The sequence below is a fragment of the Dipodomys merriami genome, unplaced genomic scaffold (genome assembly GCF_024711535.1).
Source record: "Dipodomys merriami isolate MVZ:Mamm:240054 unplaced genomic scaffold, mDipMer1.0.p SCAF_7, whole genome shotgun sequence".
NCBI lineage: Eukaryota > Metazoa > Chordata > Mammalia > Rodentia > Heteromyidae > Dipodomys > Dipodomys merriami.
The window spans coordinates 26,645,992-26,673,706 of NW_027206290.1; the positions used below are offsets into that span (position 1 = coordinate 26,645,992).

A 27,715-nucleotide genomic window follows, 5' to 3' on the forward strand; every position below is an offset into this window, starting at 1 on the left:
AGGAAAGAATATGAGATCTAAAAGGTGCTTAGATGAAAATTAAAATTAGGCAATTTGAGTAATGTATGTTATATATTTGATAGCTTTTTATGATTTCTTTGTTTAGATAGCAATGGTTAATTTTTAGGTCAGCTGACTAATTAGCAATCTCCTAGAGCAAAAGGTCTTAGTGAAAAAAGTCCAATTTTAATGCCTCAAATTTAGGAATGTATGAAACTGTAACTTTCTCAAAGGACCTTTTAATGAGTTCAAGCAATACATTTTGCATTTCTTCCCAATACTGGAAATTCTAGAATTGGCAGTCCTAGCAATCTCAAAAATCAAGGACTGAATTTTCTATAGTTTGGTTTTTTTTAACTCCAGCATTTCTAATATTCCCATCCCAAATTTCTCCTAAATTGGGATTTGAAATTTACTATATTAAATATAAACTTGCTTATAGGGACAATTTTGTATATAAAACTACTTGTTCTTTGAGAATAATTAATCACATTTTAAATTCTTATATTATCTATATCATGTCAGAAGGCTTTCCAGGAATTTATTAGTAGTAATATTGCATATGAATTTTGGCCTCTCACTAGATAAATTGGAAATATTTCCAATATTTTTGTGTAGAAATTTATGAGTAAAATGTTACAGTTACATTATTTATAAAGAAAGTAATCATTCAGCCATCTCAGATGATGGAATGAACTATAAGTAACATTTTATAAGCCATTATTCACATATTTGAAATAACTAGTTTGCCATTCAAATCAACTATCAACTACATATTTTATATGTAAAGTCCATAAATTATTTAGAAATAAAGGGAATTTACTAAATATGTACAAAATATTTTCTATGTACAATATGATTTCATGGTATTTTAATAGAAAGTTAAAATTAAAGGCAGAAATATTAAATATTTTTAGGCAGTCTCTAAATGGTTGTTCTTCATCTTGCAAATCCTAAGTTAAAGCTATATGCTGAATATACCACTTTGATATCTTCAAATAAAAGGTAGATGGTGAAGAGGTATGTTTTAAAAAACAGTCACAATTTAAGAATGAACTTTGTTTACTACAAAGTCTCACCATATTACATGCTCACAGCAATGTGTGAGCTTGAATTTCTCCACATCTTCCCAATGGATGTTGTTTTGTGTTTGTATTTCAGTATTGATCATTCTAGTTGGTATGGGATGGTACTTCTTTATGGCTTGATTTAAGTTTATCAAAAACTTAATTGTTGAGTCAATTATCCTTTTATGGCTTTCCATGATCTCTCGTCTATCATTGAAGAAATGTCTGTTCTTTGGCTTATTTTTAAAAATTGCATTTTGTTGTTGTTTTTGAGTTGTAGATATTCTTTGCATGTTTTGATTGTTAATACCTTATGATTAGTACTTCATGATTTGCAATTATTTTCTCTAGCATCATAACTTACGTAAAATATTTAGAAAAAAGAAGAAAATGAGTATTAAATATTTAAAAAATGAAGAAATATGAAGAACAATGTATAAAGGCCCTTTTCTCATAAAGGACTTGGAAAAACTACCATTATGTATATTAGAAAAAACATTCACAATATAAATAGTAATATTTGAAAACAATATTAATGTTTCCTAAAATATCCATTGTGTAAAATCTTTTGTAGCTAGGTAGGGCATAAATACAAATAAATAAAACAATGCAACAAGATTATATTATGTTCATTAAGACTATGTTTACAGTAACAAGGAGATTATGCATTACACATTCTTTTTATTTATTTTTGAGAGCAGACCCTTGGTCTTGAATTCAGGGACTGGGAGTTATCTCTGAACATTTTTGCTCAAGCTTAGTACTCTATCACTTGAACCACAGCCCCACTTGAGATAAGAGTCTCATATAGAGTTTTCTCAGATCCCAAGCTCTTGAGAAGCTAGAATTATAGGCATGAGCAATTAGCATCAGCTCATTCTTAAGAATAATAATGCAGATTGATCATATGATGGTGTAATGGTATGTAGGTGATACACAAGATTGTAACGTTCTCACTACTTACCAATTATTTAAATTTATGTCATTATCTAATATGCTTGATTAGGTAAAGTTTCTTTTAGATGCAACAGTAAATCATTTTGTCTAGAATTATAACCATGGAGTGAATATTCAGCAAAGGTGTTGATACGTTTGATTCAAGAAACTTGAAGTGCAGATGCCAGCTAGAGAAAATTTACATTACATTGAAAGAAATTGAGTATCTGGGAATAAAGTATAACTAAAGGCTTCTATTTTAGTAAAGTGTCAATTCCAAAATAGGAATTGAAACATTTAATTGAAACCAAAGGAGATATCAGAAATCTGCATAATCTGTAGCAAATATTATACTACCTGAGACTCATATTGTTGTTTAGAAGTACTGAGATTTGAACTCAGGACCTTGTACTTATTGGGCAAGTACTCTGCACCCAACTCTTTTTGTTGTAGTTATTCTTCATATGGTGTTTCATGACTTTTGCCTGGGCTGCCCTTAGACAAAATAACCCTGTGTCTATCACCTACCAGTATTACAGGCAGCTTTACCATGCTCAGCCTCCCCAGATTCTTAAAAATATATGATTCCAGGCCTGATTATATCCTGTTTTCTGTCACATGGAAAATTGTAAATAGAAGAGCAAAATTAAAACCGTGTGTGTCATGTAACAAATTTGAGACAGGACTTTTAAGGATGTAGGAGTTAAAATCACCCATGGGAATGAATCTTTTTCCTAAGATACAAAGTGAGGATAGTGTCACTAAACCAGGTTTTAACCAGAATGAAACTAAATAGAACTTCCCTCAAACTCCAGACACCTGGCATCAAAGTCTTCTTCAAGTATCACAGAAGCAAAAGCATAAAAATAAGCAAAGGAAGTACTTAAAACTACTCCCTCTACATTCAGAGTCTTTAGAGATGAGTAAAATGTGCTGAGACAGCTACTAAAATAGACTATTTCTCACAACTGTCTAGACAGAGTTGGAGCCAAGAGGCTCTGAAGAAGGGAAGAGGGAAGGGTGCGAGGTTGCCTTGCTTTGCTGAAACAGCTGTATTCGCAAAGACCTACTTAACGTTGTCACCTGTGCCATTCTTCTTAAGACAGCTGAGCTCCGTGAAAAATGATCTTAATCCTACTTCCATATACCAGAACAGTTTCAAGACCCAACCTCCCATTTAAAATAATAAAAATTGAGAGTGCCAAAGGATCTATACTTCACCCACCAAGAACATGAAATTCTCAATATTTTCCAATTTAATAATTAAGAAGCTAGTTTGAATAATCATATAAGCTGAATTATAATAATGTGAATATGATTAAGCCTAAATTAACAACAAAATAACATAATTATATTGTATTTTCTGAAGGTTAAATTCTTTAATTAAAATCAATGAAGTTAGCTGGGTGTTGGTGGCTCAGGCCTGAGTAATACAGCAATACAGGAGGCTGACATCTGAGGATCATGTTCACATCTGTGAGAATCTTTTCTCCAACTAACCTTCAGCAAGTCAGAAGTGGAACTGTGACTCAATGGGTAGAGCATTAGCCTTGATCAAAAGCCTTGATCAAAAGAAGCTCAGAGCCCAGATCCTGAATTCAATCCTCAGGACTGGCAAAAGTAAAATGAATAAAAATAAAATAAATGAATTTAACATCATGATAAAATACACTAAAAAGAATTGAGAACAAAAAACAAAGTCACTTTTAAGAAAGTTTGATAAATCTGTACCACTGATATCCTTTAGTAATTAGTAAATGCAGAAAAAAACTTGGTTTTTCATATCTTAATGTTATATGATATGGCAGTTAAGAATTCTTCACTCCTTCAAAACTGTCCATTTAGTTTTTAAATCAAGCAAGTATCGATGATGGTTTTCTTGAAAATTCCATTAGGACATGAGCATGATGCATAAATAAGCAATCAGTGAATCATTTTGACATTTCCATGAGAGGAAGACCAGATTTTTCTGAATGAAATCATGCTTACCAGAAAAGAAAGAGATTCCAAGTCAGTTGCTATGGTCCATGCCAAGTACTTTTAGAAGTGCCAAAGACAAGTGGTAATATTGGTAATGGAAATATTACTCAAAACATGACAAAAATCAATGGTCCATTGTTCTAAGATGTGGAGAACTGTTTTCCCCCTTTAAGTCAGTTATATTAATTGATCTATTTTTCTTTACTGAGTATTAGTACTGAGAACCACTGTGTTCTCAGACACTGGTTGTTTGGAATGGATGCTCATTTAGTCACATTCTAATGATAAATATTAAATTTTGATGAGATGACTCAAAGTCGAAATCTCAACTTTCTAACTTTCAAAAGCACATAATGATGTTAGCGTCCTCATGAAGTAGATTCATTACTTAAAAAGTAGCCCACACATACCATTCAGTACAGAATAAAAAATATATGATATCATTCAAATCATTTCAACTTTAGTTAGTGCAAACAATGGAATGGATGAGATGTGAGTCTTACAAGCATATGTAAGATACTTAGAACCACACTAATATTAGAAGCAAAAATTTCAAATTGTATTATCATTAAGTTCCTTACCTTTTGCCCAACACCACCAACTGAGCCAACAGATCCTGAAGGTCCTTGTGGTCCCTGCAGTGTATAAAATACAACAAAATTATCCTTATTTCTATAGTGAAATAGTTGAGTTCATGAATGTATACCTAGTTCATTTTTCAAATACAAATATATGTGAGAATAGTATGCAATTTGCGAAATGGTATAAAACCCATGAATTATTGTGTTCACAAATTTACTGATGGTCAATGTTTGATTGCATTGCCTTTCAAATTCACTAGAATTTTGAGCATAAAACACCAGTTTCTTGCAAGGCTCCGGATGTTACATGGACCATAAATTCTATCTCTCTGCCAATGAAAGTCAGGTCCAGGGCACAGGATTTGAATTTATAATGGATCAACAATATGACTGCATCTAAGAAATACATAATTTATGTAAAAAATTAACTTAAAAACTGTCAGCCTTATAATTACTTCAAGGAAATTATACCAAAAAGCTCTTTTTAATTCAACTATTCCTAGGATGGTTGATTGAGTTCTGACCTCTAGAATTTAAATGCAGACATGAAAGCCAAGCCAAAAGAGACAGTGGCACAGACTCATTCATTAGTATCCAAACATGAAGTGAGAAGTCACTCAACCTAGAAATCCCTTAATGGTTTGCATTTCCAAACTCTAAAACACTGGATTAATTTCAGACTGGGAGAATATCTTCTTAAACAATAGCAAATCCTCCAAACTGATAAGAAGTCCAGTTAGTTACATACTACCCTAACATGTTTTCTACACTGCAAATACAGAAGGCAAAGCTTTTGGATTAAAGCTTTTATAGAGATGCATACGAGAAAGAAGTTCAGAATGTAGACCAAGGCCTGCACAGTTCAACCAATTATAAACCATATCTTCATGTCACTATCAGAGATGCAGCTTAAATCTGAAAGAATTCAGCAACTGTTATTAAACAGTTACTCCATGCAAGGCCCACAGTAAGAGAGGTGCTCAGAACAACGTGATCAATTATAATCCAAACAACACAAGTAATATCACTATTCTGACTATGAAACCTGTCTATGCTTGTGTGACTAGTTGCTTACAAAGTGTGCAGAACCCTATAAAATGAAGCGGGGTGAAGAGGTAATCCTCAAGTCCTCATGCCCTTCTTACCACACCTCAGAAAAGATCTGTCCTGTTTAAATACCAATACTTAAAGCATTCAAAAACGATTAGTATATACTCCACAGTTCTTACATCAGCTCCATTAGGGCCTTGAGGGCCTCTTGGGCCAGGAGGACCAGGTGGACCCTATGAAAGATAAAAAAGATTACAAAGACATAACTGAAATACATTTCATTTTTCATGTTTTTTAAATTTCATTTTATTGTAAAGATGCTGTACAGAAGGGTAACAGTTACATGAGTAGGGTAATGAGTACACTGAAATACATGTCTAGGATCTTTATTCTGTGTGGAAGAAAAATAAAAGCAGTTAAGACTGTGAATTCATAGTCTATGAAGCGTATCAATGTGAAAGCCAATCTTGACAGAGACAACATTGTGTTATACACCATGGAAATTTGCATTTCAAAAAAGCGGGGGGCAAGAAAGCCTATTGCTATTATAAGATTCAATGTACTCACAAGAAAATTTGTAATTTGTTTTCTTTGTTTGTGTGTGAAATCAGGGCTTGAGCACTGTCCCTAAGCTTTTATGCCCAAGACTAGTCCTTTTTCACTTGAGATACAGCTCTCCTTCCAGCTTCTTGGTGGTTATTTGAAGATAAGAATCTCATGGACTGCAATCCTCAGATCTCAGTCTCCTGAATAGCTACGATTATAGGCCTCAGATCTCAGTCTCCTGAATAGCTACGATTATAGGCCTGAGGCACTACAAAATACTTTTTATGCTCTATCAACACATGCTAATTTTGCAAATCTTGATGGAGATCATTGATTCTTATATCTCTTCTCATAAAAATCCAAAGCTAAAGGTTGAAGACTGGACAGTGGCAAATGATTAAGAAAGCGCAATGGGAGAAGTAAAAGTAGCCATGGTGCTTTTTGTAGCATATGTGTGTATTCATATGTATATAACATATTCAGAAATGACAAACATATATAAATATTTTCAATATTTAATGATCACACACAGAGATTGAGTGAGGTTAAAAATGAGAGGGCCAATACAAAAATCATCCTAAACCTTGGACCATGTAGCTATATTGATAGTGTCTCAGGAAGATGTAAGCAGTGTGGAAATGAACCATATCCACCAAACACTAGAAATACCACTTACCATGGGGCCAACATCACCATTTTCTCCTTTCTCACCAGGTGGGCCTGGAAGACCCTAAGAAAGTAGAAGGAAAGTTCTTGTAACTAAAAAAGTGAGTGAGGCATGTCAGTGATCCTAAATACTTGAGATACAGATTGGCAGAATTATGGTTTGAGGAGACCCTAGGCAAAGGTTAATTTGGACCCATCTCAAAAAGTAAAGCCGGCCATGGGGAGGCATATCTGTAAATTAATTGAAATCTTGTATCATTATATTAAGATGACAATAAGTAAATACATACATTGATCTTGAAATTCATAAAGACCTAACTATTCAATCTATGTAGCCATGGCACAACTCTTCTGAAAATTCTGCTGCAATCCACTTTGAACAGTGCCATTTTATCTTATTTTATTTTATTTTTCTTGCTGGTTTTGGGGACTGAACTCTGGGCCTGGGCGCTGTCCCTCAGCTCTTCAGCTCAAGGCTAGCACTCTACCACTTGAGCCACAGTGGCACTTCTGGCTTTTTCTGCTTATGTGGTGCTGAGGAATCAAACCCAGGGCCTCATGCTTGCAAGGCAAGCACTCTAACACGGAGCTACCTTCCCAGCCCCGCTGAACAGTGCCATTTTAAAAGTAAGCAACAGGTTGACCCATTGTAACAATGAGACATACAAGAAGCTATGTTGAAAATGAACTTACAACTTTAGTGTGGGGGGAGGGAGGAGTAGGGGAAGTGAGAAGGGAAGGGATAGTAAGGGAAAAACAAAGGAGTGAGTAAGATGCTCCATAGGAAATGTACTTATTACCTTACTCATCTAACTATAACTCCTCTGTACAGTATCTTTACAATAAAAATATAAAAAATAAAAAAGCAAAACTTTTCTGAAAAATAAATGTTCCAATACAGTTGCAAGGTGAAAATTTTTGACCTGTTCTTTCTTGGAATCATAAAGATTCACAAGATCATGAAACCTATGGTATTCTATTTCTTCTGCTACTCTAATTCTATTTCCTTTATATCTAATCACATGGAAATTGCTGTATGCGATGATCTGTATTGGAACGCGAACTCCTAGCAGGCTTAATTTCCTGGCTGTATCTTCATGAGAAAGTCATTTTATTTATTTATTCATTCATTTTCATGCCTCACTTGGTCTTCCCTGTGCATAACTGTCTGTATTTCCTCTTCTCTTTTCTATGTGATCTGTAAAAGTGACCCGATCCCTTCTTTGTATACCTGTAATCAGGTAATCAGGGACTGCAAATGGTAGTGGTTTTTAAGCATTCATTTGTTTTAATCTCTTGCAAATGGCTCTAGCCTTGTAAAAACAAGGATCTCACACATTTTTAGGGGCAGTACATGAGATTGCTTAATGGACCATTTGTAAAATTGTTAGTAATTGCTAATGTGGCATAAATAATATCCAGATACTACATAAATGTTAAAATACATAATTGGCATTATAGTGCATTATGTTTGTTTTAGTCTTTCAGAGAATCACTGGGTAGGCACAGAATAGCCAGATGGAAGGGGAAAATCCAGATGTTTTCTGAGTCTGTAGGAATCAGAAGACATCAAGTCCAGAGGAAACCATGCAGAAGAATAAAATGTCAACCAGGTAACTTGAGTGGCTGGGTATGGTTGGAAAAGATAGGAGAGGAGAGCATGAGGGATGAGGGGGCATTGATCAAGATGCCTTGTAATCAAAATAAGCATATTGAATTGAAACCCCTTTATTTAACAATCTAAAGATAGCATAGATAACTGGCCCCAGTGCAATGGACTGCCTGTGTCCAGGCATATTTGAATGAAACTTTCCCAGCCTGTAGTATTTAATTTAATATTTCCTTTCTCAAACCACCTCTATAAAATGTAAAGTAACTCTTTTTAATAGTAAGTTATTTTCAACCATCAATTTACTGTTAGCCAAAAACAATTTTCCCTATTACTGGTGAATAGCTGCTATTCTGAGTTTGCCATTCCTCCACATATTTTCAAATTTTGTTATGTCTTCTTAAGTACTAACTGCTTCTGATGTATTCCAAATATCTTACTTTTCATTATCAAGGACCACAAGTTTGTCATTCATTTTTGAAATAAAATAGGAAGACAGACATTAAATACACCTTAGAAACAAGTCTGTGGCTGACACATGTTCAGAGAAATTAATAATAATTTTAAATCAGGAACAAGTTATAGATATTGTATATATATATACACATATATATCATACATATGCATATATGTATATGATATGTATATGATATGTATATGATATGTATATGATATGTATATGAATATGATATGTATATGATATGATATGTATATGATATGATATGTATATGATATGATATGTATATGAATATTTATAGTAATCATTATGGTTATGTATATACAAAGGATATATATACTATGTTTTACTACCAAGAGGAAACCAGGTATGAGGATTGTATGAAAATGGTCAAGCCAACTGTGTGAAGAGCATCTTACCTGAAGGCCTATGGGACCAGGGGGACCTGGGAAACCTCGGGCTCCCTCATCACCTTTTTGTCCAAACATGCCCTGCTGTCCTCTAGGACCTGGTTCGCCATCACCTCCCTAAAGAATAGCAAGGAAAGTTATCACATATGAAAAAGCCATTATGATAAGCTATGATAAAAAATGTGGCATTTTTAGTGTATTCAAAGCCAATCTGCCTGAAAAAGTCAATTACAATGTAGACTGAATTTCTATCATCTGCTGCGAATTCTATCATTGTTTGCTCTCAAAACATTCTTTGGTCCGGGAACATGGTTGATTTTGATTTGTAAGCCAAGTGAAGTTGTTCAAAGTTAATTTGGCATTTTTGTTCAAACGATTGTGTTCTTCAACTTCAGACATAATGCTTTAGGTTTCGCTTTAATAATGTTTTGTTTTTACTTTAATAAAGATCTGTTTGGTTCTATTAAATCATTTAAAAAGGATTCAGTGGTATGGTAAGCATGTAAAATGAAACAACAACTACAAAATATGTACATGTTATATGATGGCTTATTTATTCAAGAAGCTATAAGGATTTCCCTTTGTGGAACTCAGCAGAACGAATACTTACAGCAATTCCAGGGGCTCCAACAGGTCCTTGAAGCCCTGGGGGACCAGGTGGGCCCTGTGGTACGATAAACAGCAGTGATTTTATAAGCAAGGCCATAAAAGGTCTCAACAAAATAAAACAACCCTTTGTCTCATCACAACCTATTAAACATCTGTACTTTCCTTTGAGAGAAGAGAAACATTAGCTAGAAATCTGCTGTAGCTGGAAAACCTTTACAATGGATACTGGCTGAAAACATACTCATCCAATTTACATAACTAGAAATGCATTTGTGTGCCAATACTAATTTGAAGATTCACGTGTGAAAATTTTCAGAATCTCAGGCTTGCTAATGATATATGTGTGAATCTGAGAAAGCCCATGAAAAATGTATCTGTCTAGTATGTCTAACTGAGCCTCAAGATTCTAAGGCATCTATACAGAAAAAGGTAAAGCATATGAAAGTTAGGAAGTTCTTTAATATATAAATTTAGTGTCATGTTTAATGTGTAGAGAATGCCTTATTTTGAGAAACATATTAATACCTGGTCAAGCTCTATAAAAAAAAATTCCAGGCACTAAAGAAATAATAGTCATTGGATTGCATTGTGCTTCATGATAGCTTCTTGTTTAGGTGAAGACTTTTTAAAGCAGGTGTCTATGGAACATCTAGGAGTACATAGAAACCTGAAAGGTTTCTGCATTTTCAGATCTTCCCATCACAGCTCTAAGACTTCATCTTTAAGGCCACATAGACATCAGCACTAAAGATATGGAATTAATGCTTAATAGGACTACCCTCCTAGCACCAACTATATATATTAGCAACTACAATATCAGCACTGTCCTGAGAAAAACTGTCTATTCTATAAAATTGGTATGCTTCAAAGTTCTTGCTTTGGTATACTGGTTTGGCTTTTGTTGATTACTCTGCTAAGACAGTATCAGCAAGTACAGAAAAGAGGAATTGTTTGAGATAAGAGTCTGGAGTCAAAAACATTTGAGAACTGATGACTTCAATGACCGTCACCCAATCCTACTCAGGAGTAGGTTGTAAGAAACAAACTTTTGCAAACATGACTCTGCCAAGTGCATACAAGACTCTAGACAAATGGCATTTCTCTATTATGAAGGTAGCTAAACAAAAATTTGAATATGTTATTTGCTGAAATGGAATGCATGAATTTATGTCTAGGAATAACTTCACCAGCCACAAGCAGCTAGCTTCCTGAACAGTTTCTTGTCCTGGTTTTGCTGCATAAAGCCAGACATCACTGTTGCTATTTATTTGCTTAAGTTTTGTCCCACAGATTGGGAAAAAGGTAACAGAAGAGCCTATTATGGGTTAATTATTGTAATGGTTTGCAGGTGGTTTGTATTTGATGCTATTCTTCAGTTAGAAAGAAAAGAATTTTGTAGGATTTGTAGGATTTGGGGTCATTATTTCAGTCAGAACACAATCAGTTCTTGCAAATCTTTTATACCAAGTGTGGCATTTACAAATGCACTTACTAGGTGTGAGTAGCTCCTGTCTGTAATTCTCATTATTCTGGAGGCTAAGATTGAAACATTGAGATTTGAAGCTACCTACGGCTGACAAACCTGAGATAACCACCAAATAGCCAGAAGTGGAGCTGTTGCTCAGGTTGTAGAGCACCATCTTTGGAAAAGTGAAGAGGACAGTACTGAGGAGCTAGTTCAAGCCCCAGGACTGGCACTAAATTAATTAATAATTAATTAATAATAAACAGTAACTTCAACTCTAATAGCATGAGATGACAGATAGATCTCAGGAAATAATTAAAGTGGTCTATTAGACTGCAATTGCTCAAATGTAAATTTCTATCTTGCATAAAACGTAAGTGGAAGACAGTAATATGTGCATATTAATATGTGTATTAATATGCAAAAACATATTAACATGTGCAAACACAGAAAGGGAATGAAAAGTCTAAAGAACAAAATATTTCTACTTCTTTAAAGAGCATAAATTCATTAGAAAGTGGTAAAGCATGCCAGATAACAGCATATAATTTAATCTAAGAGGGAGGGAAATTTTAAAAAAATATACATAGACAAGGATAGTACCTGTTTAACAGTGAAGCAAAAAGCCCTAATTATATGAATTAACTCAAAATCAGAAATTATTTTGATAAAGCCATGATCTGTTAAGGAAAATTTCCAAAGTAACTATTTCTAGTGGCTAGGAACAGATTTTTTCCCAGATATTTTTTAAAATACACACTGTACACATGTACATCAAAATAGTGATAATTTCTTGGGCATACACATGTACATTATTTCTCAGAATCATCTGAAAAAGTAGTCTATTTCATTATCATATTAATTTGTTGTAGTGGATCTATGGGTAAGCAGCAATCTACCAACATCATACTGTACTTCATTACACAACTAGAAAGCCTCATAGATGTACACACTGCTATGGATTATGTAATCACAGAAGTGATGTTAAAATACTTGACTAGGAACCGAAGAAGGACTACAAGGTTTGCCATGGAAAATAACAAAAGATGTTAAATGAACTAAGCCTCCTAAGGAGGAAACTTACATTCTCTCCTTTGTCACCCTTGCTGCCTTTCTGTCCCGGTTCACCAATTTCACCCTGTGTAGGAAAGAATTTAAGTTAATCTCTAGTGTGTCATATCAGCCATTGAACTGTCTTTTTCCATTTATATCCTATTTATGGAAACATAGTCAACTCCTAACAACTAAACAGAAACTTTCGAATACATAAGAGTTACAGAAAACTTTGAAAAAGGAAACATTCTACTTTCCATCTAATTTTAGAAAAATTAATTACAAAATTCATGGAAAAAAGAACTGCATTTTCTTGAAGGATGTAATATGAATAATGAACACGAACCTTATCTCCATCTTCTCCCGGGGAGCCAGCAGGGCCAGCTGGCCCAGGGAGACCCACAGGGCCTTGGACCCCATCTCTTCCTGCAGGGCCTTGAGGACCTTTCTCTCCCTGTATTGAGAACCCAAAAGATCATTAATTTGCTGTAAAAACTTTTCCATTAACTATTTGCTACATGTTTAAACTGCAGTTTAGGTGGGAATGTGGATATGTTTTTGTTTTCATATGTAAATGAAAAAAAGTATTCTTTCTAACACTGCATTTCAAATAGCAAATAATAGTTGAAGAAATATGTACATTTTCCTTTAGTGAATTCTTCAGGAATTTTATCTTTTTTTATTTAATTCTGGGGTGAGCAGTAGTAGAACTTGAACACTCTTGTGTAGCTTTTAAGCTTGAGGCAGGTGCCCTACAAATTGAGCCATACTTCCGCTTCTGGCTTTTTGCTGGTTAATTGATGGTATCGCATGGACTTTCATGTTCTGTCTGGCTGCAAACCATTATCCTCAGATCTCAGCTTCTAAGTAGCTAGGATTATAGGCATGAGCCACTGGCACCAACTAAATTCTTCCTTTCAAATCTGATTTTCCTGAATCTTTGATCTGTAAAATTAATGAGGACTCAGGAATCCCTCTCAGGAAGAAAGAAATATTTATTCTCTTTACTAAATATTTCTATCAGTCAATGTAGTAATTGGTAATAAGTTTTAGCTCCACTATCCAGAGCTACATTCAAGAGTATGTAATTTGATTGATAATTTATGGATTTTGACTAGACCTTCTGCATTGAAATGAGTTAGTCATGTGGATAATTTTGGTTCAGGTTTGCCACTTTTTCCAAGAATCTTGAAGGTCAGGTAAGCAGACAATCATCTTGAGTTCCATGTGCTCATCATCTAATCCTTTTTCTCATAGAAGCCTACATCTGCTGATAATTGCATGACATTTTTATAGCACAAGCTAGTCAGAGAAAGCAAAATTCAGAATGCATATTTAGGAAGATTTTACATTCATCCACCTTTCAGGCTATCTCTCAATTTCTCCTTGCCATGAGTGGCTCTGACAAGACAAGGTCACTTGATTTTAGACTTAATAGTCTCCAATTAAAAATATCCAATCTCTTGTATTCTGTAACAGTAACACAAAGCCAGACCCATCAGAATACTGTCACAGAATATTGAGAGAAAATACACGGACAATGAACTCAATGTATCTGCAGAGCTAAACACTGCCCAATCAAGTCATATATTTGAAAAAACAATTGTTTGCTTATACTAGTTTCAAATTGGAGGAATCTGTTCTTTTCTACACCTATTTACTATATATATTTAATGAATATATATGTATATATACATTTACTATATATGTATATATTCCAACTTCAACCCCTATCCCTTTCTCTGTTTCTCTTTCCACATCCCAAAATGATTTCAATTTTTTTTTATCATTTTTACAAAAGTATTGAGCTTACATTTTTGTATATGATAGACAGAATTTTTTTAATCTGCTTTGTATTGAATCAGTTTCTGTTTTTATCTTCGAGGACGAGAGATTGCTTTTGAAAAATTAAATGACCACCATTGAATCAAAGGCACAAACAAAAATTAAAGGGACTTCCCCGCTTCACTTCCAAAAACACACCCTGTCAACTTGGTGAATAAAGCCCCAAATCATTGAAATATAGAAGTTTAAAATCTGATAAGAACATCATGAAATAATTGGTTGGATGTTTTCTGGGTCACTTGAGAACAAAGTTCAAACTACAGGAAAAAAGCAGTTCCTTTCTTCCGGACTCATTTATGAGCTTAAACAGACACTGTATTAGAGGAAGGTATTAGAGGAAGCAGGAAGGTATGGTTTTAATCAAAACTCCCAATTTTCTTTCTAAAAAAGGAGCAAAAAGAGAAGCCTTTTACATTAATAATGCTAGACTCCCACCCAGATATTAGGGTCTCATACAGTGTGCTTTATGTCACCTCATTTAATTGAATTTGAAACTTTATTATAAATATAAAAGGAGTTGGTTTTCTTTTTTATATAACGCAGGCACATACTCAGAGAGAAGGCAGTGAGGTATGAGGAGCTAATATTCTGAATAAAATGTAATAACCTGTGCAGGGCAGTCATATAGATTTTTCTCCTACGCATTACTTACTGGTGCACCTTTTTCTCCAGCTGGGCCCGGGGGGCCTTGGGGTCCCGGTCTCCCAGGCAACCCAATGGGTCCTGCGGTGCCTGCTGATCCACGTTCTCCGGGTGAGCCCTGGGAACCAAGGAAAACAGAGAAGGATTGTGTTACTAATCATGGAATATTGCTTAAAGATTGCTTACCTAACCATGTGAACTTACAACCTAGCAAACGTACACACACAAAAAATGTAAAAATAACTTTGCGACAATTTTGAATCTCAAAAAAAGAATAGTCAATCCACTTTGTGATTTATTTTGGTGTATGTGGGGGCATGTAGATGGATTCTAGGTCCCACATCTGAGCTGTTTTTGCTCATAGCTAGCTCTCTATCACTTAAGCCACATTTACATGTCTGGATTTTTGGTGGTTTATGGGAGATAAGAGTCTCACAGGTTTTGCTGCCAGGGCTGGCTTTGAATGGTGATTCTGAGATCTCAGACTCCTGAGGAATAACCACTATCCGAGAGGTGAATTCTTAGTCCAAATATTGAACACAGATGTTGAAGTGAGGGAAACTTGATGAAATGAGATGAACTTCAGAATGCATGAACCTTTAATATTTTATAGATGCTACCTACCATTGTAAATGTGTGCTCATGATTGTCAGTATGCATCATAAAATATGTATCCAGATAATGTCTTTTTAGAGTTTTCTTTTATTATTAGGGATTGAAAGAATATTTACTTCAAACTTGCCAAATGAAAACTTCTAAATCTAGAATATGAGTTCAGAAATTCTCAAGTATAAACTTTTACCTATTGAAGAACTGAAGTTTGAAAATCTAGATGCTGGATTTTTTGCAGAAAATATGTTTTCTGATCTATCTTGGTTATCTAGAGACATTTTGATCTTATAAGGAACACTAATATGATTCACTTTAGTTTTGTCTGTATGTGTGTGGTGTGTGTGGTGTGTTGTATGTTCTACTTTGGAGGCTTTAACTAAAGACTTGTGCACTGTCTCTTCACTGCTTTGCAGCTTTTTTTTTTTTCCACTTGTCCTAGGAATTGAACTCAGGGCCTCGGCACTGTCTCTGAGCTTCTTTGTGCTCTAGGCTAGCGCTTGACCACTTGAGCCACAGTGCCACTTCTGGCTATTTCTGAGTAGTTTATCAGAGATAAAAGTCTCACGGAGTCTTTTCTGCCATGGCTGGCTTTGAACCATGAACCTCGTATCCCAGCCTTCTGAGTAGCTAAGATTACAAGCACGAGCCACGTGAAGCCAGTTTGTTTCTTAGCCTTTTCACTCAAGGCAGATTCACTTTTGGCTTTTTCAGTTTAATTGAAGAAGAAGAAGAATCTCTTGGATTTATTTGCTAGTTTGGTTTGGAACTGGAGTCCTCAAATCTCAGCCTCCTGAACATCTAGGATTACAAGTTTAGGTCACTGGCACCTAGATTTAACTAACTTAAGAACATACTGAATGTAAGGTGTTGTTTGTTTGTTTGTAAATAATCTTATGGATATTGTCTATGAATTGCTTGTACAAAAAATTTCAGAAAAGATTTAAGAATAAAAGAAATTCAGAGATATCTTTACTAAGTTATGTAGAGCTTGAGCAAATCAATTATTTCCAAGTTTATTTAATCAAATCAAACATCATGTTGTCTTCATACTATATTCTCAGATGGATAACTAAGTTAAATGTTATCATATCATGTCCTGATAGAATAAAATTTATAAATTAATTCCAAATAAGTTCCATTAGGAAATATGAATAATAGTATTTTTCTTCAATAAACTAACATATATAGAGGGTATCATTTCAAAACTCAGAGGAAGTTATTGATAAATATGGAAAATATATCACATTAGAATTTATTCACTAATATTTTCTCTATATCAAGAATGTTATTGGACGCATTTATAAGATTATCTCTTTGTTGCTTTGTATGTCCCTCCCCCACAGTATAACCCCTGCTTTCACTATATTTGATGTCAGTATAACTTGAGGAGGAGATGGGGAAAAACCAGTTGTTTAAGGATACAGGTGGACCTGTTGCAACAATGAGAAGTACAAATTGCCATGTCCAAAACGAGCTTTACAACGTCGGTGCGGGGGGGGGGGGGAATGGGGGGGAAGGAGAAGGATTGGGATTGGGGGGGAGGGGGGAGGCTGGGAAGGGACGTGAAGGGTAAATAAAAGGAGGAGGCTGCAATGCTTGGTAAGAAATGTACACATTATCCTGCCCATGTAATTGTAACCCCTCCTGTACAGTATGTTCACAAATAAAATAAAATAAAATAAAATAAAGAATGTTATTGGAAAACCATGAATTTGTTCTCACATTATCATTCCCCAAAGAACAAATTAGATGTGAATATGAGAAATATGGTGATAATGCCAACAATTTATATTTACATAATGCTTTACAATTTACAAGTTGAGTTCCATCATTTTGTCATTTGAGTCTCACAAAAGATCCAACCAACTGACAGTAATGTTATGGCAGCTCATTTCCACAAGTGAAGGACCTGTAGTTAACTGCATTACATGTAACTAGGTCAAGGAACCCTATCCTTGAAATCTAGAGAATACTTCCTCTAAAACGCCCCACCTTCTTGCTACTCTTTCATGAGGACATCAATAAATCTACTAGACTTACTTTTTATTATTTATTTATTTAATATTTTCACTAGGAAATTCTTTTTTTTCTTTTTATCTGTTGTGTGGCTTGAACTCTGGGCCTGGGTACTATCCCTGAGCTCTTTGGCTCAAGAGCACTCTGCCACTTGAACCATAAGGCCACTTCAGTTTTTCTGATGGTTTATTGGAGATAAGAGTCTCATAAACTATCTTGCCCAGGCTGGCTTCGCACCATGATCCTCAGATCTCAGCCTCCTGAGTAGCTAGGATTACAGGATTGAGCTAGGATATTCTTTAAATTCACATCCCAATCAATTTCACCGGCCAATTAATTTATTACAAGTGTATGAAGAATTACTTTGCCACTTAATTTTCTTGACCGTATTTTCCTGACCTAATTCTCTGAGCTACATGAATATTTCCTATTTAATAAGTTTGTTGATTATTAAAACACAAAAAAGGAGTAGATACAGATTGGATGTTGTAAGAGACAAGAGACAAGTAAAAAAATATGATGATCTCTCCCTAAAATTGTTTTCATGACTAACTGAACCACTACTTTTACTATCTTATAGTGGGTAATCTTAAATTTAGGTCAGATGAATAATTTGAAAAATACTTGCTAAAACTATGGCTAAAAACATAGTTTAAACTTGATTTAAATGACAAATGTATTTAGATCTATGTATACATGTTAACCCATGTTAACAAAGAATTTCCATATTGCATACTAATTCATGAAGAATTTTGTGAAATAACTTGTTTGCAAATTGAATACACCAAATACTATTTATGAGGACTTACAATGGAAAAATGTAGTTAGTACTTTTTAGATAACAAATGTTTACACATTCATCAATACTGATTACATTTAGTGTGATATTAAACTATTTTAACAAAGAAAATCCACAACATGTGGTATATTATAAACCAGATAACAGATTTCTGGTAAATGACTCTGGAGGACAGTGCAGAAGAAAGAAATAATTGTTAGATTTTCTTAGTATTTTATGTACAAAAAATACAGTCCTAAGTATCAAAATAACATAGATCTGTATCTAATTTTTAGAGGAAGAAAAGGAGAGAAAATTCAGGAGGAGAGGAGGCAGACAAAGAACAAAAGAATATTTCCTGAAGTAGGAAGAGTGCAAAAATATTCCTTACAAGTCTAATAACAAAAATATCCTATTTTTTTCTAATAAACACCAACACTAGACAATGTGTGATCCAACTGTAGATTTTCCAATTGTCTCTGGCTAAAAGCAACACCCTCAAGATTAATCCTTAGAGACAACCAATGATACAAGATGCCTTGGCTTTGTCTTTAATTTAGCATTTCACTTAAATAACTAGGAAAGGACATAATGCATATTGAATGCAAATAAGTCAGTACGTAAGAAAGTATAAGGATGTTAGATAAGTTTCAAAAATATAGTCTCCAAAAGTCTCATGTGAAGTCAGCATAAGTTTTCAAATTTTGCAGAACATTATAACAAATGTACATTTTCCTCTAGTATATGGAGTATCAATATTTACCAAAAAAGCATGTATTGTTTAACTGAATGTATTATGGTTGAATTATCCTATGAAAATAACTCATGGATTTTACTAAAGAACTAATACTTGTTAGGTTGATCATGAAGCATGTTTAATAGTTAGAATTAATCAAGATATCTATAATAATTAAGATATCTAAAATTAATTAAGACATATAAAAGTGTTTCTTTAGATATCATTTTAATGTATAGCAAGTAAGGACAGAATGATTAGACTCACTGAGAGTATATGTAGTTTGTAGCTACAATATATTATATTTTATTACAAAGCATAACTATTTTAATTTCTCCCTTAGAGCATTCATAAGATTAGATTTTTAGATTACCATCTTACTTGTGGGCCCTGCATTAAAATTAATAACAAAATATATTACTTGTCTGTGGTTAAAATATTGCTCATGATCTTGTCACAGCTCATAAACTTTTAAACAAGTGATCAAAATTCAGAGAATTTTTTGATGGATATTTGTGCAGAAATTGCAATTGAAAGTTCCTCTTCTACTAGTTATTACAAATATTTGGCAAGCCTGGATATCTATAATAGCAGTGAGCTCTGCAGTGATTTAATTTTACACATAAATAAATGAAAAGTGAAAAATCTCTGATGGTACCTATTGATTAAACAAATAATATGGAGCAAATTTGCAAATCTTAAATATCTCCAAGTAATCTTTTTAAAGAATAAGCTTTTCAAATCCTTTAAACTCACTGGAACTGCTGAGAAGATCTATCTCATGTAAAATTAAATTTAAATCAAATATTAAAACATGGAGCCACTTACAGATTCAAAATAAATATGGTGGGAATGGTCCCTCTTAGGACACTAACCATCAAGACAAAATGTATTATAGTAGATGCCAGTCATTGAGAAACTCAAAGTGTAGATGAACTTTCTTCCATAAAGGGTAAGTACTTACTAGCAATACATTTTTTGTATTGTTAAACAGGTGGCTGTAGTAAAGATCAAAAGGTTATATAATTGCTAAATAAATGAACAAATGTATGTAAACAAAATGTTAAGATTTAAATGTAAGATAACATAGATTATAATCAGTTCCACCAAAGAAGAGATTTCTGGTATTTTCTTCAAAAACAGAAAGGCCTATATATAAAAATAGTGTTATCTGAATCTGTAATCATTCTGGTGCTAGTATAAAAACCATATGAATAATTATGAATAATTGATTATGAATAATCGATTCAGAGCCTTGTGATACTACAGACACTGGTCTTTGGTCCCCACCAAAGCAATCTTTCTCTGTAGTTCATTGATAGTTGGATATACTTGTAGCTTACTGACATCCATGTGAACACATAGTGAACATATGATTTTCCACTAAAAATAATACTTGACCTAATATGAATCACAGAACTCCTTATTATTTCATAATATGTATGAAAAAGTTGCATCCCTAAATATTTCTTTTACTTTGCTTCACTTGTTCCAGTTACTTCAAACCTTTACTTCACTCCCATTTGCCACTTTAGAACTTTGATAATCATATGCCACATTATATTTCGGCTTTACCTTGGTGTTTTGTAAAATACATAGCAAAGTGGTTTGTTCTTACAAAAATTCAATGAACTTTGCTTCTCCCAAAGCATGTTCTACTTTAGGAAGAGTAGATGCTTGCATAACCATCATATTCTTCTGCCTAACATTTTCTTTATCTTAAATAGTTGTACAATCTTCTGTAATCTGTGAGGACAAGGTCTAGTGAACTCCAGCCCTGGCCTTTCCAAGGATTCTCTTCACTGCAATCATAAATTTACTGTTATGTCCTTCCTTAGCCTGTTTCTCACCCTCCAACTTATAATAATATTTATCACATCTTTCATGTGTTATTTCATTTGCCACATATCGTGTACATTGAGTCAGCACTATCTTCTGTGGTGCTTAACTGTTGCTAATTGTCAAATAAAGGATTTCTGAAGTCAATTAAATGGATAACATATTCGAACATTCCATTTGATGCATTAGTCTATAAATAACAGGATAATTATTCATGAATACTTCTATCTCCTGGAGATATACATTGGCTACAACCTCTGCAAATGCCCAGGACAATTTGCTTTCTTAATCCCTAAAAGGATGGCTATAAGTCATTTAATCCTTGCTGTCATGATTCAGTTTTCAATGGTTCAGTGATTCCTGATTTAAAAATCATTTATCATTTAAATGAGATTACTATAGAACCTGAAGGGCTGGTTAAATGGATGGCATTTTATTGGAAAATTGAAGATTTTGTGTCCAAAGTATAATTTTCCTTATTCAACAACTTACATTTCCTGGTAATATCATAGCTACTCATTTATGATTATATTTAAAATATTCTACTCAATTTTATCAATCCCATAAAATTCCAGATCTAATAACTAGAGTACTTCCTTAAAATTTTTTCAGGAGATGTCCAAAATTATATAAATCTTTGTGACGTTACATTTGAGTAAACAAGTCTACATTTCTGCATCTCTAAGGACAGCATCAATCCACTTACAAAAAACTCTAGTTACCATATCCTCAGTCAGAATCTTTATGCTTTACAAGCTCTTTTTCTTTTCCTTTCTTTTCTTTTCTTTTTTCTTTTCCTTTTTTTTATGTGCTGGTCCTGGGGCTTAAACTCAGGGCCTGGGCACTTTCCCTCAGCTATTTTGCTCAAGGATAGCTCTCTACCATTTGAGCCATAACTACACTTCTGGCTTTTTTGGTAGTTAATTGGAAATAAGAGCCTTAGGGACTTTTGTGCCCAGGCTGGCTTTCAACCAATACCTTACATCTTAGTCTCCTGAGTAGCTAGGATTACAGGCATGAGACACCTGTGCCTGGCTGTTTTTCAAGCTTTATTTCAATATTAGTTTTGTGCTAACTTGAATAGTTAGAAAAATATGATTATTTGGGTAAATGCACAAAAGAGGGATTGCTGGGTCATAGGGGAGCTCTATGTGGAGTCTTTTGAGGAACCTCTATACTGCTTTCCAGAGTGGTTGAACAAGTTTACACTCCCACCAATAATGCAGTAAGGTTCCCTTCAGCATCCCCTCCAGCATCTATTGTTATTAGAGTTCTTGATTATAACTGTTGTTATTATAGTTCTTGATTATATGGGGTGAGGTGGTATCTCAATGTTGTTTTGATTTGCATTTCTTTTATGGCTAGGGAGGTTGAGCATTTCTTCATGTGTCTATTGGCCATTGTTATTTCCTCTTCAGAGAAGTTTCTCTTTAAGTCTTTAGCCCACTTATTTATTGGGGGAGGAAAGGGGGCAGCAGGGGTGTGGGATGGGAAGGCGAAACAAAGGAGGAGGCAATAATGCTTAATAAAAAATGTACTCATTACCTTGCCCATGCAATTGTAACCCCTCTGTATGATATTTTCACAATAAATAAATAAATTAATTAATTAATTAATTAATAAAAGACTTGAAGACAGGCAAAAAAAGAAAGAAAAGAAAAAGAAAAAGAAAAAAGATGAGTGCTATGTTCCAAGCACTGAATTGTAAACATATCCACAATAATATAGGAAGCTCACCTCTTAATGAGAGACAGACAATTACATTCTGATATAATTTTTTAAATACTAATCATAACAGGAACTCTGAGGGGTTAGAATGGAGGCAATCTGTCTATAGAGAACTTAGTAGTTGAACATTACCACTTTGTGATTGAGGCGTTTCACCAACAGAGTGGAGTATTGTAACAAATGGAGTGAAGTATTGTAAAATTAAGGAGAAATGTAAATGTGTACTCACAAAGTAGAAAATATCATAGTGATTTGAGGGGCAAAACACATGGCTGAGTACCTGTAGCTCATGCTTATGATCTTAGGTTTTCTGGAGGTAGAGACTGGAAGGATCATGATTCAAACTAGCCTGAGAAAAAAGTGCACAAGAACACATCTCCCCCAATAAAAGCCTGTACATGGCAGCACACGTCTGTCATTCCAGCTTCATAGGAAACTGGAAGTGGGCGGATTGTGGTTCCAATGTGGATGAAGTTAAAAACAAAATTGAGGGAGGGTATACCACCTCAATAGAAAAAGAAGCAATCATGAAAAGACATTTTTTCTGCAATCTTATTATAACAGACAAATTCTGAACATGTTGAGCCACATGTGTCATTCCAGTTATGGCAGGGCTGTAAAGACAAAGATGATGATGTAGGGCAGCTTGGACAAAACCAAGAAGACCCAGCACAACACAAAGGAGTAGGAGCCATGATCCTAGTCAGTGGCTATCCCACTGACTAGTAAGAACAAAGTCTTCATTTAAAACCCCAGTACCATCAAAGGGAAAGGAAGTTTGATAAATTAGACTGGATAGAACTAAAATAAAAAATGCCTTAAGAGAATAAAACCTCAATGTAAATAATGAATGAAAGGTTTAGAACAATGGACTCAAGGAGATGAATGAAATCACTGTCAAAGAAAGAATGAAGTATTGGAACAAATACAACAGGGATCAGAAATGAAGAAAGAAAGATAAATCAAATGGTTCGAATGTGTAATTAATATAGATGCAATACAATGTGGATGGAAGTTGTAAAGGGATTTAAAAGAATGTTCAGCTCTTCAAGATAAAGAAATAAAATCAAGAATGAGAAAGGCCATTACATACTGGATTGTGGATGTTCTAGTGACATTTCACAGCCCAGATGGAACAAAGGTGAATTTGTAGAGAAAGCAAAGGCTGTATTCCATACTTCACTGTGCAGTATGTATGTGTGTATTTATACATTTATATATATACATATGTATGTATGTATACATATGCATGTATATGTATATATATGCATACACACACACACACACACATATATATATATCATCAGAAGAGTCCATGTACATATTTGCAAATGGAACTAGGATGGGTAGGGTTGGAATAACTGGGGGGAATGATGGAAGGGGTGACACTGATCACTATTCATTGTACTCAGAATTTGTAATGAGCCTGGCACTGGTGGCTCATACCTATAATCCTAGCTACTCGGGAGGCTGAGATCTGAGGATAATAGTTTAAAGCCAGACCAGGTAGGGAAGTCTGTGAGGCTATCTCTGATTAACCACAAAAAGCCAGAAGTAGAGCTGTGGCTCAAGTGATAGAGCACTAGCCTTGATCAGAAAAACTCAGAGGCACCACCCAAGCCCAGAGTTCAAGCCCTAGGACTGGAAAATTAAGAAAAGAGAGAAAGAAAGAAAGAGAGAAAGAAAGAGAGAAAAAAAGAAAGAAAGGAAAGAATTAGGAATGAGTTATAACCATTTTTCACTTTATTATTTTATTAGCTTATAATATTACCTTATTAAAGGAATAAAATATATTTATTGAAAAACAAGAAGAAATTAGGAAAATCTGATGTTTACCTATTTTTCCATTATTACATGTTTGATAATTACCATAAAATAGCACATATAACAGAGTGCACATATTTGTCATGTTTGTGAGGTTTTTCTATATCCCTGAAAAAATTCAAGTCTTGTCAATTACTTAGAATCAGATAAACTAAGGCTTTCTAAAAATGAATGGCAAGATATAAAAAACAAGAAATTGAGTCTTATTTTACAATCTTTTATATTACATTTTTAAATAAGAGGAAGCCCTTGAATGAATTAAAAACTTCAACCTATATTATTTCCAAACCTTCCATAAGCTTGACAGAGGCAGAAGCAAACATTTCCAATTGTCTAAACCTTCCTGTTTATGCACTCATTAGTGCATGCAATTAGTAGAAAGCAAGCATTGACTGGTTTGATTGACATGTGTTTATTTTCTCTCCCACATGCTGTGGGATCACAGCAGGAGAGTAATGAAAGAAGGGCTGTAATTTGCAACCACAGATAGCAGGTCTATTTATTATCACCATACTTACAACTGGACCTGGTGGGCCCTGGGGGCCTTCTCCTCCCTTCAGTCCAGGTGCACCCTGGGAAAGTTTAAAAAGAGAGAGAAACGAAGCAATGAGGAATGAATATAAATAGAAGGAGACATAACTGACAAAATGCACCCATAAATACTACCTGACACAAATACAAACACCATGATATTCAAGTACTTAGGTTTGTATATTCTCTCTTAATTACTCGTGAAGCTCCAAGAAAAGTGCTTCAAAGAAGAAATCTGACTTATTGGCTCATGTATATGTTGATGGTACCTGAGCTCCAGGAAGACCTCTTTCACCTGGGAAACCACGTAACCCTGCTGGTCCATCTTTTCCTGAGATACCTTGAGGACCTGGGTCACCCTAAAAAAATGCAACATGTATCTGTTAATTCAAAATATTGTCTACAATAAAACTGTGATGATTTCCAACCTATAAATAAAACCTGTAAGCCAAACTTGAATATTATTTAATCATGAGACTATTCTGTGGTAGGCCACACGTATGTGTATACATATAAATACATAAAGATGAAAGAATGATATGTAGACAAGAATAAGCAAGAATTAGTTTATGGTCAGTGAGCTAATTGGTTGTATAGTACTATTTGGTAATATCTACAAATATAATAACCTTACATTAAATGTCTTCCTGACACACCTTAGTGACACTATGGCAAACTACACAGAATGAAGAGAACATGGTGAGAATTATAAGGGAAGTAAATGGATGTTCTGAGTCAAGAGGAGACCATAGGCATTCAGTACCTTTGCACCTTCTTTTCCTGCTGCACCAGGAAGACCTTGCTCTCCAGGTGGTCCAGGAGGTCCAGGATGTCCACGTTCACCTATTGGACCAGTCTCACCCGTTGGTCCCTAAATTAAACCAATCAAACTCTGTTAGAGTTTTGTTTCAATATTGTCCTTTCAATAATAAAGAGCACTGCGTATCACACAAGTTCTCTATTCTCATTTAGGTTTCATGATAACCTTTGAAGCACATCTCATAACACAATGAGAGAAACGGATTGGGTAAAGTTCTGAGAGGATGACACTCCATCTTGTTTAGAATATCCAATGGAAAAACATAAAGTCTGAAGAGATACTTTCTTTAATACTAGAATTGCTTCAAAGTGAGAGGCTGGATCGAGTATTAAGACTGTATGAATTTTGTTAGTTTGTTTTTGTTGGTCATGGGGCTTGAACTCCAGGACCGGGTGCTGTCTCTGTTCTCCTAGCGCTCAAACACTTGGAGCCACAGCACCATTTCCAGTTTTCTGGTGGTTCATTGGAGAGAAGAATCTCATGGACAATCCTGCCCCAGCTGGCTTTGAAGCACGATCCTCAGATCTCAGCCTCCCGAGTAGCTAAGATTACAGATGTGCGCCACCAACTCCTGGCAAAGACTGAATTTTTTTTTCTTTATAACTGCGGTTTCATCTCATTTCTATTTTTTATAAGGTGCCAAACTAATTTAAGAATAAATGGATAAATGGCACTGGTTCCACCCTGGTAAAGACTCAATGAATCCCTGCTTGCTAATAAGCCAAGATCCCTGGAAACCCAAACAACCTTAAGTGGCTCCCTTTGGGGGCTCCATGAACTAGAGACCTCCCGAATGTTAATTTATATTCATTTGACAAAGAATGTGGCAGAGGCATCTGGAAGTCAGTGTGTTGGGGCCCGCAGCACCTCCAGGCTGAAGGCTGTAACAAATAGCTGGCTGTTTTAAATTGCAAGCAATGCCAATGTGAAAAATGTCAGGCTGTTTACAAGTCCCCAAGTGGTGCTGTTTTGTGGTGCTCAAGTATAATAAGGTTTGAAGTATAAATAGAAAATGGTGACCAGTGGCTTTCTGTCTCCACTTAGAGCAGAGAAGCAAAGCAAAGGATTTAAGTCAAAGAGAAAGATTCCAGATGCTGAGGTCATTAAATGGTAGAATATATGATGGAAGCTGCTCTGTCATAGCACTTCCTGATTTTTTTTTTCTAAAATGGCAACATATTTCTAACTTTCAGTTTTGGAGACAGAAGAAATGATGACATAAAGCTCTGAATTTAAATGCCTTTATCTCTGTAATTACTGAAAATCTCCAAGGTATCATTAATGTGCAAACACATTCCCCCAAATGGCTTTTTTTCCCCTGAAAATCTGGACACTAAGATTAGAATTTCAACAACAAAAATTAAAAACATGTTAATTCAATAGCAATCATCACTGAAAAAACATGAGCCAGGTGCATCTTAATTTAAAAAGCGACAGGTGGAGTTAAAATTCCTTTGTGCAACTAGGTAAAGATAATTTAAAAAATAAAGATAAAAAGTGTGCTGGGTGCTGGTGGTTTATGCCTATAATTGAGATCTGAGATCTCTAAGACTCTTATCTCCAGTTAACCACTGAAAAGCCAGAAACAGAGATGTGGCTCAAGTGGTAGAGTGGTAGTGTTGAACAAAATAAGCTAAGGAACAGTGCCCAAGTACATTCATTTTTTGTGTGTGTGCGAGAGTGCTGAAAAGTATTTTGGGGCAAAGAAAAGAGTACTTAAAAAGCAATTAAGTGAGACACTTATTAACTGCTCTGATTACTTCACTGTGGTAAAATCCCACCTTAATAACCTAAATCTTCTTTCCAGTCAATACATTTTGATAAAAAGGATAAGTATTATGTTCTATTCCTATGATTTATTATCTCTTGCTAAGAAATAGTTTAACTCAGGCTATTGGGCTAGATTGAGACTGTG

General features: G+C 34.6%; 1 protein-coding gene across 1 annotated transcript in view; it reads right to left on the reverse strand.

Moving 5' to 3' along the window:
- The window catches only part of Col11a1 (collagen type XI alpha 1 chain), a 171,228-nt gene that overhangs the window by 35,041 nt on the left and 108,472 nt on the right, over positions 1-27,715 (reverse strand). Inside the window, exons 39-49 of the mRNA XM_070007851.1 lie at positions 25,744-25,851; positions 25,250-25,339; positions 24,968-25,021; positions 14,927-15,034; positions 12,776-12,883; positions 12,461-12,514; positions 9,913-9,966; positions 9,312-9,419; positions 6,837-6,890; positions 5,794-5,847; positions 4,565-4,618 (exon numbers count right to left, since the gene is read on the reverse strand). Coding sequence (XP_069863952.1) covers positions 4,565-4,618; positions 5,794-5,847; positions 6,837-6,890; positions 9,312-9,419; positions 9,913-9,966; positions 12,461-12,514; positions 12,776-12,883; positions 14,927-15,034; positions 24,968-25,021; positions 25,250-25,339; positions 25,744-25,851 — 846 coding nt within the window. The remainder of the gene's footprint in view (positions 1-4,564; positions 4,619-5,793; positions 5,848-6,836; positions 6,891-9,311; positions 9,420-9,912; positions 9,967-12,460; positions 12,515-12,775; positions 12,884-14,926; positions 15,035-24,967; positions 25,022-25,249; positions 25,340-25,743; positions 25,852-27,715) is intronic.